The sequence below is a fragment of the Scyliorhinus canicula genome, chromosome 4 (assembly GCF_902713615.1).
Source record: "Scyliorhinus canicula chromosome 4, sScyCan1.1, whole genome shotgun sequence".
NCBI classification, from domain to species: Eukaryota; Metazoa; Chordata; class Chondrichthyes; order Carcharhiniformes; family Scyliorhinidae; genus Scyliorhinus; species Scyliorhinus canicula.
This window is the reverse complement of record NC_052149.1, coordinates 74,924,840-74,940,290: the sequence shown is the minus strand read 5'-3', so window position 1 is coordinate 74,940,290 and position 15,451 is coordinate 74,924,840. Positions and strand designations below refer to the sequence as shown.

The window sequence follows — 15,451 nt, the reverse complement described above, 5'->3', positions numbered from 1 at the left end:
GGGTACCCCGATGCATCCGGAAAAAAAACAAGCTCTTGGTGCTGGTAGAAACACCAGCAAACGAGGCCGCATACAGCAACCGCACCCAAGGCACAAACCCAAACTTCTCCAACACCGCAAAAAGGTACCCCACTCCACCCAGTCAAAAGCCTTCTCCACATCTAACGATACAATTATCTCTGGTTCTGTCCCAGCCCAGGGGTAGGCACCACATTCAACAAATGCCTCGAGTTAGACAACAATTTAGTCCCTTCACAAGCTCCATCTGATCTTCCCCTACTACCTCCGGAAGGCAAGGTTTAATGCTGAAACATTGGCCAATAACGTGGCAACTACATTTAACAGGGAAATTGAGCGATACGACCCTCACTTTGTGGGGTCCTTATCCTTTTTCAGGAGCAGACGATGGACGCATGCCCCAGTGTCTGGAGAGTGCCTCATGCCAAGGAGTCTCTAAACATATCCAACAACAACATACCCAACTGATATGAAAACTTACAAAATTCTACCCTGAACCAATCGTGTCCTGGTGCCTTCCATACCTGCATGTGCCTTAATGCTATCTGAATCTCCTCCAGGCCCAGTGGCGCCTCCAGCTCCTTCTGCAATTCCTCCCCCACTGTAGGAAAACTCCAAGTCACCCCCCCCTCCCCTAGGAAATCTGCCATTCCTTGTTCATCCTCCAGCATCTCCAACTGACACAACCTCTCATAAAAGGCCCTAAACACTCCATTCACTTTATCCAGTGTTGAGATCAGCCTACCCTCCAAATCCCTAACCTGAACAACCTCCCTGGCTGTCTCCTGCCGCCGTAGTTGGTGAACCAAGAGACGGCTGGCCGCCTTCCCCATACTCTTACGCCCACCTCATTGTTGCACTGCCCTGTCCGTGAACGTCAAGTCAAACTGCATTTTGCAGTTTTTTGCATGCCTAAAACCCCAGGTTGTGTCCCCTGCATATCTATGATCCACCGCTAGAATCTCCTCCTCCAGTTTCTGCCAGTCCTCCTTTTCCTCCCCATGTGCCTTAAATGTAATGATCTCTCCCCTGATCAGCACCTCCCACAAAGTCGAGGAAGAGACCTCCTCTTTATTATGCTCCACATACTTCTGTATGGCCATCAAAGTCCTCACACACAATCCCAAATCCTAGAGTACACCATGTGCACCAAAAGAAAAAACGGGAACACTTTTACCCCAGGGTGCATAAATCCCACAGGTTCCTCCTCCACAGCCCTCCCCCCACCCCCCAGAAATGCTTGCAACACCTTCACCATCCCAACAATTTGGACCCCAAGCAATTCACCTTCAGGTCCAAGACACAGTTTAAATCACTCCCCCAAAATCAATTGGTGGGCGTCCAGATCCGGTAGTGTAACCAGCAACTGTTTCATAAGCGATACATAATCCCAATTTGGGGTGCACACATTCACTAAAACAGCCAACTTCTCTTCTAATGCCCCTGCAACCATCACCTACTGTCCACCCTGGTCAGCTATAACCCTCTCTTCCCGGAATTGAACTCTTAATAATTAAGATCGTTACCCCACCTCAGCCCCACTATCAAGCCCGAGTGAAGCACCTGGCTCATCCAGGCTTTCCGGAGCATAATTTGATTCCGGCCTTGCAAGTGAGTCTCTAGTAAAAACATGTCAGCTCCCATGGTAACACTGCTTCACAGCGCCAGGGTCCCAGGTTTGATTCCCACTTGGGTCACTGTCTGTGTGGAGTCTGCACATTCTCCCTGTGCCTGCGTGGGTGGTACGGTTTTCTCCCAAACATGCGTTGGAATGTGGCGACGGGGGGATTTTCACAGTAACTTCATTGCAGTGTTAATGTGAACCTACTTGTGGCACTAATAATGATGATTATTATTAGACTCTTTAAATGTGCAAACGCCCTTGCCCTCTACTGGTCCCTGCAGGCCATCCATGTTCCAGGTGACTAACCTTGTTGGTGACCTCTCACCCTCGAGTCGGCCATTACCACCGTGATGCATCATACGTTCACCACCAGTTCTCAGGCTCCAGGCCCACTTAAGATAGTCAATGGATGAGATACAGGAAATCCCCATGTCATTGTTAGCTCCCCCTCTCCCCAAAAAAGCTGCCGGGCTGCCTCAACCAACCCCCCTCTCAAACATCTAAGTTATGAATTTTTCAACAAAAAAATTGTGCCATGCAATTTTGATCAAACATATTAAGTGAATCTGCATGAGCTATCTTCTGTTGGTATTAACTTGTATAATATTCTTTATCAATGCGCTGACCTGACTGAGCGAATTAGAATTTTACTCACGGGAATAGCAAAGAACAGATTTCAGCCAATGAAATGTGCTGCTTTTATGGATTATGCACTATATCCCACACTTTTCCTTGAGAATGTTCTGCATGAATATTCCTCAGGAAAGAGCATTGAACATCAATGTAGAATGTTCACCCATTTTGCATTTGTGTTGCTTAAGGTGTCATCTTCTGCTGTTCCTGATCTTTTTGTTTTCCCCTTTACTGAACAATGTTTAGTAAATTTGTTGTTAGATTATTGCCCCATAATTTTGAAAGAATACCCACAGTAAATAAAAGGTTACATGTAAAATTGGGACGGAAAATGTTTCCAGAGAATTTCTGGATTGAGTTCACTAGTTCTGAAAAAAAAAAATCAAATTATATCACTAACTTTTTGTCATTGAAGTGCTGTAATTCAAACGTTTACAGTCTTTAATGAAAATTGAAACTCCCTGTGAAGTACTTTGAATTAAAACAAATTGAAAAATATTTATTGGTTTTCTACTCTAATATCCATGTGCTTCCCTGGCTGGTTATTCCTCCACTCCTGCCATCCATGCAGCTCTCCCGGAACGTGGGAGAATGGAAAAGATTAGTTATGAACACTTTGTGATCCAGAATAGTATGGCACAATATAGGTGAATATTATTTCATCCACCTCTTCTGGCAATGCTAATTTTATGGAATTGCAGAATTGTTAGTGTAGAAGGAGACACCAACTCTATGACTAAGCAATTTACTTAATGCCATTTGCGTGGGTTTCGCCTTCACAACCCAAAGATGTGCAGGGTAGGTGGATTGGCCACGCTAAATTGCCCCTTAATTGGAAAAAATGAATTGCGTACTCTAAATTTATTTTGGGGGGATCCTGGAGCTCCCACATAACACAGGATGTGAATGCTAACGGTCGAAGCAGCCCTGCCATTCCTCTATTTATTAATCTCATTACCGCTAAGAAACCTTACCACTATTAATAAACCTTACTGATTCTGAAAAACTCTACTAATAGTTCATACAACTTACTAGTGGGAATGAACTTTACTTGAGAGTAAAATATGAGACTCCCCAGCTACTCATTTGGTAGGTGATATTATTAGTTAATATTTTAAAAAAGTATTTTAATTCAAAATTTTAACGCGCCCCCCCCTCCAGATAGCCCCAGCAGCTACGCCTGAAAATCACCTCACCCAGTATCGTCTCCATCCCTCACCATTTGCACCTCCCAGGCCCATCGAAACCGGTTCATTCAGGTTCCAGTGACCATGGCCCCTCCCGCCAACTTGCTCCTATTCACCAGCCAACTTATGTTTGCTAGCCAGATGGCTTCTTCCAAAGCCCCCTCCCCCACATAGAGAAAAAGAAAAAATAAAGTCACCCCCAAACCCAACCTTCCAAACTCCCAACAGTAATCGCTCAAACCAAGAGACACAAATCCCAACTGATCACCACACAACCCCAAACCATCTCTTCCCAAACACAACGGAGAAGAGAGAAAAAAACGCAAGAGAAAAATAGATTAACACAACCAAACTCATTTCAGGCCCCGCCCTTCAGCTGTCTCCCCCACCACTTCAAAAAGTAGAAGTCCTTGGAGTTATGTGTAACTCTCGGCTGCGCTGGATAGACCACCCCAAACCTTAAGTTGTTTTTGTACAACGTCGCCTTCTCACCAGCTCTGCCATGGGATCTTGTGTATAAGAATACCATCTCCTTCCCACCTCGCCTCTCTGTTCAGCTTCGCCCATCTCGGCTCTGTTTCCATCACCTGATAGCTGTGGAAGCATACTATCACAGCTCTTGGTGACTCCTTCGCATTTGGTTTTGGCTGGAGCGACCAGTGAGCCCAGTCCAGCTTTAAGAGGGAGGGGCTGTCATCCTTCCCCCATCAGGATTGCGAACATCTGCGTAAAGTACTCCGTCGGCCTCTGGCACTCATGCCCCTCAGGAAGTTCCACGATCCTTGGGTTCTGTCTTTGTGATATGATCTCCAGGTCCTCCACTGTGGCCCTTTATTACTCTCCAGCACCATCTGCAGCTGCTCACCCATCAAAATTGGTTGTTATGCTGTGACTGCACCATCCGCAGCTGCTCGCCCATCAAGATTGGTTGTTATGCTGTGACAATGTCGTCTCAACACCTCGCCTTGCTCTCGCACCACCGTCGATATCTTTGCCAGAGCCTCCTTCATATGGGCAAGAATCTCATCCACCCACTCCTTGAGCGAGGCCATCTCCTTACTTAGTCCTTGTTTACGGTCAATTTATAATTCCCACATTGGCATACAGTTTTAGTACTCGGACTACCGGTGCTGGCCAATCGGCAAACCGTACCAGCCAGATGATGTCAGACGTACCAGCAGCAATGCATAGGGGACCAGGCGGGCCCTGAAGTATTTTGGGTGGGCCTCAGTCTACGTGTATCTAGGTCAGGGCTCCCTTTATTTTGCCCAGGCCCTCCTGAAAGACCTCTGGGTGCTTCCCCAAGACTTTGTAAAGTCCTCCGAAGCCAATCTGGAAGATCTATTGCCATTCAGCCGGAGAAGTTGTAGCCAGACTCTGTCCAGGATAGCGCATATTGTTAACGGCAGCCTAAAGGACTGCTATCCATAGGTGACCGGGGTCATAGTCGAGTCTGTTGTGGCTAGGGGTGCTTCGTGTAGGTTGCTAGCAAGCCAGCTGTTGAATCCTGTCCCAATTTTCTCAATCGTGTGTCTCTCTATTACTGAAACCGTAGCCCCTGAGTCCAGCTCCATATCCAACAGGTGGCTGTTTACCTGGACAGTTGATCGGATGGAGGCACGCGGCGTGGCAATGCAACTTTAAAAAATAAATAAATAAATAACTTTAGAATACCCATTTCATTTTCTTTTCCAATTAAGGAGCAATTTAGCGTGACCAATCCACCGACCCAGCACATCTTTGGGTTGTGGGGGTGAGACCCACGCAGACACTGGGTGAATGTGCAAACTCCACGCTGACTGTAACCTAGATCCTCGGCGCCGTGAGGCAGCAGTGCTAACCACTGTGCCGCCTGTGGCAATGCAGCTTAATTGCATGAACTCATCTTCAGGCTGTTCCAGATGAAAGGTCCTGGCTCTGGGCTGACCTCTCCCTCAGTTAGGGCAGAGGATTTACTGGCTGACCTGTGCTTTCAAATCTGCGGCTTCGGCCGCAAGTGGCGCGGATCATCCTCCATCGACTCTTGGAGGTATCCTGCCTGGTTAGAGCGGCCCTCAGCCAACGGGCCTGGTCCCAATGGTGTTCAGGCCAGGATGGGGCTTCAAGGAGTCCCACATTTAGGTGGCATTGTGCATCCGAATGGGGGGCATCCAAAATGTTTACCTCCATCCTGGATGTCCCCTGTAGTTTCTGGACCGCACACCCGCTGCACTCTCCCATGAGAGGGAGATCTCAACAGCTTTATTTTGGGTCCAGGAACAGCTCGGCAATTTCCGCTAGGTTGCCATATTATTTATGCCGCAAAGTAGGGGTCCTGTAGCATATCGGACAGGGATGGCCCATAGTCACGATACTCACTAGTTTGCTCATTCACGCCAGAAATACGGTAGCGGGCTCCCCTGAGATTCGCTTAGTCGTGTTAAATTGGTATCTTTGTACACTGACCAATGGCTTGGGTACGTAGTGATGTGTCACGCTTGCCAGTTGCTCTTCAAACATCTTGGAGTCTGGGGCTGCTTGGGATGTTAAGGTTTTTATGAAGCTGATCGTGGGGGCCCCACGGGTGGTTAGAAGAATGAATGCCTGGCAATCATCCTCGTGGATGACGGTTGCCTTAAAAAAGCGCATAGCGCTTCTCGTTCTGAACCCAGTCCTCCCTTCACCTCCGAATGCATTGAGTCTGCCAAAGAGCGGCGTTTTCAGAATGGTTTAAATGATTTTCCTTTGCAAAGAGAGGTGGCTGGACTCTAAATGGCTAGCGACGTTGACTGCGGTTCCGCTTTATCCTCGTTGCCAATACGGTAGTCCAGGAGGAATCCAGGAAAGAGAGTCAAGAAAAGGTTTATTTCCGATCTTCGGTTTAGGAAAAGTACACACAAGCAACAGTCCAAGTCCCAGCCAGGACTATTCCTACTTTGGCCGGGTTTTATCTGTTCTGTGGTATTAAGCCTGCTGAGGGGCCTCCATCCCTCGGCATGGGAGTTCGTACTCAACGAGGCTCACTGGGAGATTAATCGGATCGTCCTTGTGGGGGTTATAACAGTTTCATTTGTTGTTCAATTATTTTATTAAATTGTGCCCCAGTGAATGATTTTAAAGTTTGAAACTACTTGGCAATCCCCTTTTTCCTTAATCGATCCACCACACATTTTTCACCCTTAGTCCAGCCTCCCCACAGCCATTGGCTGTTTGGGTAGGTTAATGACACTTGGAGTGAGGGGATATTGAACTGAGGATATTCAGAAAGTAATACATCGATCCACATACTATTGCCTTGAAGAGGAATGCTGCCTAATGTTTTTTAATGAGCTTGTATGTCTTTTGTTTATCTGTCAGCTTGCCCAGGCCTCAGGTAGCCATCCTTCCTTTGCAGTGGCAGAGTATGAGACTGCAGATCAAACTGAATTTGTGCAACGTTCCACTGATGGAATATTCATTGGGGGCATTCAAGCCCGTGTTTCATTTTGTGCACCAGGGCCAGCGGGCCGTTGTACACTGGCAGCACTGATTGCTGCTCAGAGGTTGGTAAGTCACGTTCTTAAACTTTTTTGGAATAAGGAACTGTATTGTTAAACTATTCACCGGAAGAATTTTGGTACTCATTTTGTTCTTTAGTAACTTTGGGGAACAGAAGCCTTATTTTGTTTAAGTGTTGAAATTGTGAGTTACTGTTTTTAATGACTCGTGTTTTTTGGATGAAATAATGTTGATATCATTTTATATTGAACTTTTATGTTAATGTAGTTAAAGCGATAGCACATCAACATTTAAATAATGTGAACAATTTGTTAATTATCTTACTCTTCCCTGCCACACCCCAAAGGGCTGCCTCGGTGAGGTTCAGATGGTCGTATGGTTCTCCACCGAAATATCTATTCTTGAAGCCTTGATAGCGAATGTTGTCAAGGCATTAAAGCACTACAGTACCACAGCCAAGCCCAGGGCACACCGGTTCTCTATTCACGTTATTATACCAATATTACATCGGTGCTAGATACTGTAGTCACATTTCTGACTTTAAGAATGATTTAATTGGATGATCCATTTTATCAACATCAATCCATTATACTCCCTATTCAAATCATCCTAATGGATAAATTACTTGGAGTACCTGCAAATGTGTTACTGTAAATATGTGTTGAAAGATACAAATTTATCTTGTGTTTTGGTATGATTCACTTGTTTTATAATAGTTGGATATATTGATCTCATTTAAAATTTATCTTGTCTTTAGTTGCTAAACAGCAGGAAGGGTCTTCTTCCAGAACCCAGCCCGTTGCAGATTATAAACAGCCTGGGTAATCCTGCTGCATTGCCATTGCTACTGAGGCCATACTTCCAAGGGCATGCTGGCAAAAAAAGTGAGTATTTTTTTTGGAAGGTAATTTGTCTGTCCTTGTGACTCGTTTCCCCTCTTAACAGATCCACTTCACAAAATATATTATGACCTGTAGTTTCATATGACACTTGTACATTTCATTTCTAAGCAGCTTTTTAAAACTTGGCATTAGGTCTTTCCTTTCTAGAGACAAGAGCACAGAAGTGAACATTTTATTTCCATGAGTGTGTTCATCTACTTCAGAATGTTTCTCAGAATTTGGTCAAACTATCTCTCCTGACTTGAGCAATAAAAGATCATAGCAAAGTACAATGAAGTTCAGCCCATTTTTTTGCGCTGACCCTGGTTGGAGTAATCCAAAACTAATATCGTTCACATTCCATAGCATTGAATTTTACTCTGCTTGAAATATTCATGTATCATTAAAAGATGCAGCTGTTTATGCCTTATTCACACCAAGTGTTCCATGCTCCATTAATCCACTGCAGATAGACCTTTTTCATAAGGTCCTTAATTTTAGTGACCATTGAACTTGATGCTTCGTGCCCAAACAGTGAAAATAGTCTGTCAATCAGTTTAACAAAATGCTTCATAATTCTGTTCTGCTAATTTATCTCTTGTTCTTCTCTGTTCCCAGTCCCTTTAATTTCACCTCATTAATTTCCTATTTCAGACGTTTTCCTGGTGAACCTATCTTTTTTTTTTCTGTTACTCTAATGTCCCTCCAATGGAGCATCCAAAATTGCATATTATTCTGTAACTGTGGTCTGGTCAATATTGTGTCCAAGTCTATCAGCCAAGGGGCTGGTTTAACACAGTGGGCTAAACAGCTGGCTTGTAATGCAGAACAAGGCCAGCAGCATGGGTTCAATTCCCGTACCAGCCTCCCCGATCAGGTGCCGGAATGTGGCGACTAGGGACTTTTCATTGTAACTTCATTGAAGCCTACTTGTGACAATAAGCTGCTATTATTATTATTTATTATCATTATCATTATTATCATCATCATTGGTTGTTATTCTTCTATTCTGTGCCCCTGTTTTTGTATTTTTCTATCTGCACATTAAACTTCAATATGTCGATCTCTAACAATCCACATTTTTCTGTGTCTTTTGGTTGAGTATATGCACCCATTCCTTGTATTGTATAATTCTGCACCTGTTTGTCTTCCTACAGTCTTTTACAATACTTCTGTGTGCCAACTATCTTCAAACAAATCATCCCAATGCAACACAAATATCTAATCTGTCAAATGCTTCTTCCAACCTATTTTCAAGCAATGTTTTTATATCTATCCATGGTGCTACATTTCCTCTTGTATCATATGCTCGATGATGTATAACAAATGTCTTGAAACTCGTCATTGAATGCTTTCTGAAAATCTCTATATAGTTCATCTCTAACATTTAGTTTATCTATCCAGTTGGTAATTCCTTCAGACACCCCACTGATATTTGTCAAATGTGACTTGTCTTTATCCACAAGTGATATCCTGCTTGTTTTTTTAATTTTCATTTGTATTTGAACTCTGCTCAAATAGCTAACCATGATTGTTAAAAGTCATGGTAAGAAGTCTTACAACACCAGGTTAAAGTCCAACAGGTTTGTTTCAAATCGCTAGCTTTCGGAGCACTGCTCCTTCCTCGGGTGTATGAAGAGGTAGGTTCTCGAAACATATATAGACAAAGTCAAAGATGCAAGACGATGCTTTGAATGTGAGCATTTGCAGGTAATTAAGTCTTTACAGATCCAGAGAGGGGGGTAATCCCAGGTTAAAGAGGTGTGAATTATTTCAAACCAGGACAGTTGGTAGGATTTCACAAACCCAGGCCAGATGGTGGGGGGTGAATGTAATGCAACATGAATCCAAGGTCCTGGTGGAGGCTGTACTCGTGTGCAGAACTTGGCTATAAGTTTCTGCTCGGAGTTTCTGTGTTGTCGCGCGTTCTGAAGGCCGCCTTGGAGAACGCTTACCCGGAGATCAGAGGCTGAATGCCCTTGACTGCTGAAGTGTTCCCTGATTGGAAGGGAACATTCCTGCCTGGCATGTGATGCCCGTTCATCCATTGTCGCAGCGTCTGCATGGTCTCTCCATTGTACCACGCTTCGGGACATCCCTTCGGGAAAGGATGTAAGACTTCTTACTGTGCTCACCCCAGTCCAACACCGGCATCTTCACATCACGGTTAAAAGTCATGTGATGGAAGGAGTTGGACTGCAGTTCCCACTATATCTTTGGATTAATCTAGTTGGCTTTGGGGTTTGAGAAACCTGTCATGTGGATAGGTCTGTCTGGAGTTTGAAGTCCTTTGAAATGTCTTCAGTCTTTCAATTAAGTGCCAGACTAACGGGGGAACAGTTAGTCCTGATTCAAAGCCATGCAGCAACTCGGAAGGTTGTGTAAGGACAGAGCACAAGTCAATCCTATTAAATTACTGCATGTTTGTGGCAAAAAAAAAGAGGTTCCGTACTATTAAATATATAGGCCACACAAAAAAATTAGAACAGACGTTCAGGACTTTTGAGATTTTGAAAAACCAGTTTTCTTACCCAGGTGATAATCAGGTCACCCATCCTGTTCGGCCACCCCAGTGAGGTGATTCAAAATCAACATTGAGTATGCCTGAGAGACAGTCTAGAGAAGGGAAACTCGAAGAAACCATGCTCAAGCGGAGGGCTGCAGATTTCAAGCTTGTAGTTTGTGCTCTGATGACTCTAGAGTGGCTCTTGGGCCATTCTCATTCATTGCCATATATTTTTTTCTGCTCACTTCAGTAGGCAGATTGAGCTTTTGGCTAATAGAACATAGAACAGTACAGCACAGAACAGGCCCTTCGGCCCTCGATGTTGTGCCGAGCAATGATCACCCCACTTAAACCCACATACCCCTCACCCAACAATCCCCCCCCCATTAACCTTTTACACTACGGGCAATTTAGCATGGCCAATCCACCTAACCCGCACATCTTTGGACTGTGGGAGGAAACCGGAGCACCCGGAGGAAACCCACGCGCACAGGGGGAGGACGTGCAGACTCCACACAGACAGTGACCCAGCCGGGAATCGAACCTGGGACCCTGGAGCTGTGAAGCATTGATGCTAATCACCATGCTACCGTGAGGCCCTAATGTTTCTTCTAAAAGCTTGACACTCTCGACAACATAACACTCGCACATTTCATTCAAGTGTCCACCTGAATTTGGTGCTCAAATCAGTAATGGGTTAAAAATGGTCAATCTTCTGACATACAGGGCCAAACCTGCACTGGCGTTAGCTCTTTTTATTTGATAACAAACACAACATTAACATCAAACAGCCCAAAAAGTGGCTCGTACATAGTTATCATAATAGCAATATACACAACACATGAAACCCACAACTGACGACTTTATAACTCCATCAGCTCAATAAAAATTACCCCCCCCCCCCCCCCCCAAACCATAATACTAACCGCACCCCCCTCCCTGCCACCATCTTCTAACAGTTGATAATGACTAATTCTTTAAAGTATGAGATGAATGGCAGCCACCCCGGGCAGAGCCCCTCCACCAATCCCCTAACAATGTACTTGACCTTTACCAAATTTGGAAATTCCATGATCTCGCCCAACCAGACCGAGGCACTAGACTGATCAGAAGCAGACCTCTCCTCCGGGCTATCAGCGAGGCAACGACAAGAACATCCACCTTCATCCCGGTCTGCAGACCCGAAAATGGCCACCAGTGGATGATATTAAGAATTGATGACATGGTGCTAAAGAAGGAGAGCCAAATGCTTACCATCTTTGGGCATGACCAGAACATGTGGGGTGTGATTAGCAGGCCCACTAGAGAACCGCTCATGCCTGTCCTCCACTTCATCAAAGAACCCACTCATCCTAGCCATAGTTAGGTGAGTCCTATGTATGACCTTAAGCCCTTTCCTTCCTATGACTTAAGCGTTGTGTCCAAACCTGATGGCACAAACAAATGGTTACCGTGTAAAGGTACAGTAAAGTCTCCAATGTCCCAGATGACATTAAGCTGCTTTCCACTTTGAGGTGGAGAGCTGACTGGTGGTGATTTAATCTGAGGATCACAACACCTCAGACGAGGGCAAGGTTGAGAAGGGGGGCCTTCATGAATAACCTCAGCCGTTGCAGGAATTGAACCTGTGCTGCTGGCCTTGCTCTGCGTCACGAATCGGCTGTCTAGCCAAGTGAGCTAAACGGGTCCCATATGTTACTACATATGGGAGCCAGCAATGAGGTGGCACTCCGCTTGTAATGTTGCCTAAACTGCCTTAACGTAGAGATCATCACCGGGTTCGAGGAATGCCTCACTGGGGAGAATGGTTGCAAAGCCATAACTAAAGCTTCCAAATGCACCCATGCCGACTCCCCCACCCCACCAGCCACCTCCTAACCATGGCTATATTAGCCGGCCAGTAATAATTGCTGAAATTCGGCAGCGCCAGGGCACCCTCCCCCTGACTCCACTCGCGCATTGCCCTCTTCACTCGTAAGGACTTGCCCCCCACACAAAGCCCGCAATAACTTTATTGACCCGCGTAAAAAAGCGTGTCGCGTCTTTTCGTCCGACGTCACTTCGTCCAACGACACTTTGTCCACGTCTTTTGGTCCAACGTCTTTTTGTCCGCCCGTCTTTTGGTCCAACGTCACTTCGTCCAATTATCCAATTACAAATTAACTCCGTATAAAACCATTTAATTGATAAAATGCAAGTACAATACAGCAAGTGAATTTAGTTGCTAAAATGCAAGTAATTGATAAAATGCAAGTAAAATGCAAGTTGAAAAATGCAGTTTTAAAATCTAAAAATGCAGTTAAAAAATCTAAAAGTTTACTAATTACTTCAAATTCCCGAAATTACTTAAAATTGATGTAAATTGTAAGCAACATTCCTCAAGAAATCAATTTTTGTTGTAGAATCATATTCAACGGCCAATCTTTTGAGGCGTTCAGTTATTTTCTTATATCGCGTACATGAAGTCGACTGATCTCCCCGAAGAATTTGAGCCTTTTTGCCTATTATGAACCCTTCCTCTTCCTTCAGAGTTTTGATTAACCTCCAGATATTCAAATGAGCTCCACCCGCCGAACGCTTTATGGCAGAATGAAACCCCTCAGCAGCATTATTTGTTCTCGGTAGATCTTGTAGAACACGCTGATTAACATTCCATACAGCTGTCGGGAATGTAGGTGTTTCACTCCTTCGTCTGGCACCACGTCCTCTCACAATGCCTATGTAAGTCAAGTCGAAGTAAACGATGAATTCAGCAGGTATTTCTTCATCGTCTATCAAATAGTGGAGTGGAGTGGAGTGGTACAAGTTACAAAAAGTCAAGTTACAAAAAGTCTTAGACAAAAAAATTATTAGTAAACTTTTAGATTTTTTAACTGCAATTTCAGATTTTTAAACTGCATTTTTCAACTTGCATTTTACTTGCATTTTATCAATTACTTGCATTTTAGCAACTAAATTCACTTGCTGTATTGTACTTGCATTTTATCAATTGAATGGTTTTATACGGAGTTAATTTGTAATTGGATAATTGGACGAAGTGACGTTGGACCAAAAGACGGGCGGACAAAAAGACGTTGGACCAAAAGACGTGGACGAAGTGTCGTTGGACGAAATGACGTCGGACGAAAAGACATAGCACCGTAAAAAAGGACCGCAGGATGAAGATGGGGAGCCATTGGAAAATGAATAGGAATCTCGGGAGAACCGTCATTTTTACTGTCTGAACTCTGCCCGCCCGAGACAACAGGAGTGCATCCCATCTCCGGAAATCCTCCTTCGTCTGATCCACCAACCGGGCCAAGTTCAATTTCTGTAGCCTGTCCCAATCCCCCGCCACTTGGATACCTAGGTACCTGAAACTGTCGCCTACCACTCTGAACGGCAGTTCCCCCAGTCGCCTCTGACCCCCTCGCCTGGACCACAAACATCTCGCTCTTCCCCATATTAAGCTTATACCCTGAAAACCAGCTGAATTCCCCTAAAATTCCCATAATTTCTTCCATCCCCTCCATTGGATCTGAACGTACAAAAGCAGATCGTCCGCATACAGTGAGACTGTGCTCCACCCCCCTCAAGGCCCTCCGAGCAATTGCCAGTGGTTCCATAGCCAGTGCCAAACAGCAGTGGGGAAAGGGGGTCCTTGTCACGTCCCCCGGTGCAGTCTGAAATAGTCCGAAGTCATCCTGTTCGTCTGTACACTTGCCACAGGAGCCTGGTACAGCAACCTGACCCAGTCAATAAAGCCCCTCCCAAATCCAAACCGCTCCAGCACCTCCCATAACTAATTCCACTCAATCCGGTCAAAAGCTTTCTCCGCATCCATCGCGACCACTACCTCCACCTCCCTACTCTCCGGGGGGGTATCATGATCACGTTGAACAGACTTCTTACATTGGCCACCACTGCCTGCCATTAATGAACCCTGTCTGATCTTCCACAATAACGTCCGGTACACAGTCCACAATCCTGGGGGCTAAATTTTGCCCAACAATTTGGCATCTATGTTGAACAGGGAAAGCGGCCCGTCAGACCCACATAGCTCCGGGTTCTACCAGCTCCCTGTCCACCTTCGTGAACGTCAGCCCCTCCAGGAAGTGCCTCATCCCATCCGGTCCCGCAGGGGGTTCTGACCTCTACAACCTGCTGTAAAAGTCCCGGAAGGCCTTACTCAGCCCTGTCGAGTCCCCAACTTAGTTCCCATCCCCGTCAATAACTTTCCCTATTTCTCTAGCTGCCTCCCTCTTTCTGAGTTGCTGTGCAAGCATCCTGCTGGCCTTCTCACCATGCTCGGATATTGCCCCCCTCGCCTTTCTGTGCTGTTCCACTGCCCTCCCTGTGATTAACAAGCCTTTCTCCACCTGTAGCCTCCGACGTTCCCAGAAAAGCCCTGCCTCTGGAGTCTCTGCATACTTCCTGTTGACTTGTAGAATCTATTTTACCAGTCGGTCCATCTCTGTCCTATATGTCCTGTCCCTGTGAGCCCGGATCAAAATCAGCTCTCCTCTCACCACTGCCTTCAGCACTTCCCAGACCACCGCTGCTGAGACCTCCCCCATAACATTTACCTGCTGGTAATTCAGCATGCAGTTCCTCAGCCTCTCGGACACTGCTTCGTCTGCCAATAGTCCTACATCTAACCTCCATTGCGGGCGCTGCTTGCTATCCATACTAACTGCAGGTCAACCCAGTGAGGAGCATGGTCCGAGATCATAATCACCGAATACCCTGTGTCCACCACCCCTGCCAGTAGGGCCCGACCCAAGACAGATAAGTCGATCCGAGCGTACACCTTATGTACATAGGAGTAAAACGAAAACTCCTTTGCCTTTGGCTGCCTAAATCTCCATGGATCCTCCACCACCACCCCCATCTGCTCCACGAACCCTTTCAGTTCCTTTGCCATTGCAGGTACACAGTCCACAATCCTGGGGGCCAAAATTTTGCCCAACAATTTGGCATCTATGTTCAACAGGGAAAGCGGCCGTTCCCGTTCTCGAGCATGACCGATCCAGGCTGGGATCAATAACTATTAAACTCCCCTCCCATGATCAGCTTGTGCGAGTGCAGGTCCGGTATCTTCCCTAGCACCCTCTTTATACATTCCAGGTCATCCCAATTTGGTACA

The 15,451-nt window shown here is 45.6% G+C and overlaps 1 protein-coding gene across 3 annotated transcripts in view; it reads left to right on the top strand.

The window, feature by feature from the left end:
• Window positions 1-15,451, top strand: part of raver2 (ribonucleoprotein, PTB-binding 2) — a 120,226-nt gene that overhangs the window by 45,366 nt on the left and 59,409 nt on the right. For all 3 annotated transcript variants that reach the window (XM_038794478.1, XM_038794479.1, XM_038794477.1), the window contains exons 4-5: window positions 6,799-6,987; window positions 7,697-7,823. In XM_038794478.1, coding sequence (XP_038650406.1) covers window positions 6,799-6,987; window positions 7,697-7,823 — 316 coding nt within the window. The remainder of the gene's footprint in view (window positions 1-6,798; window positions 6,988-7,696; window positions 7,824-15,451) is intronic.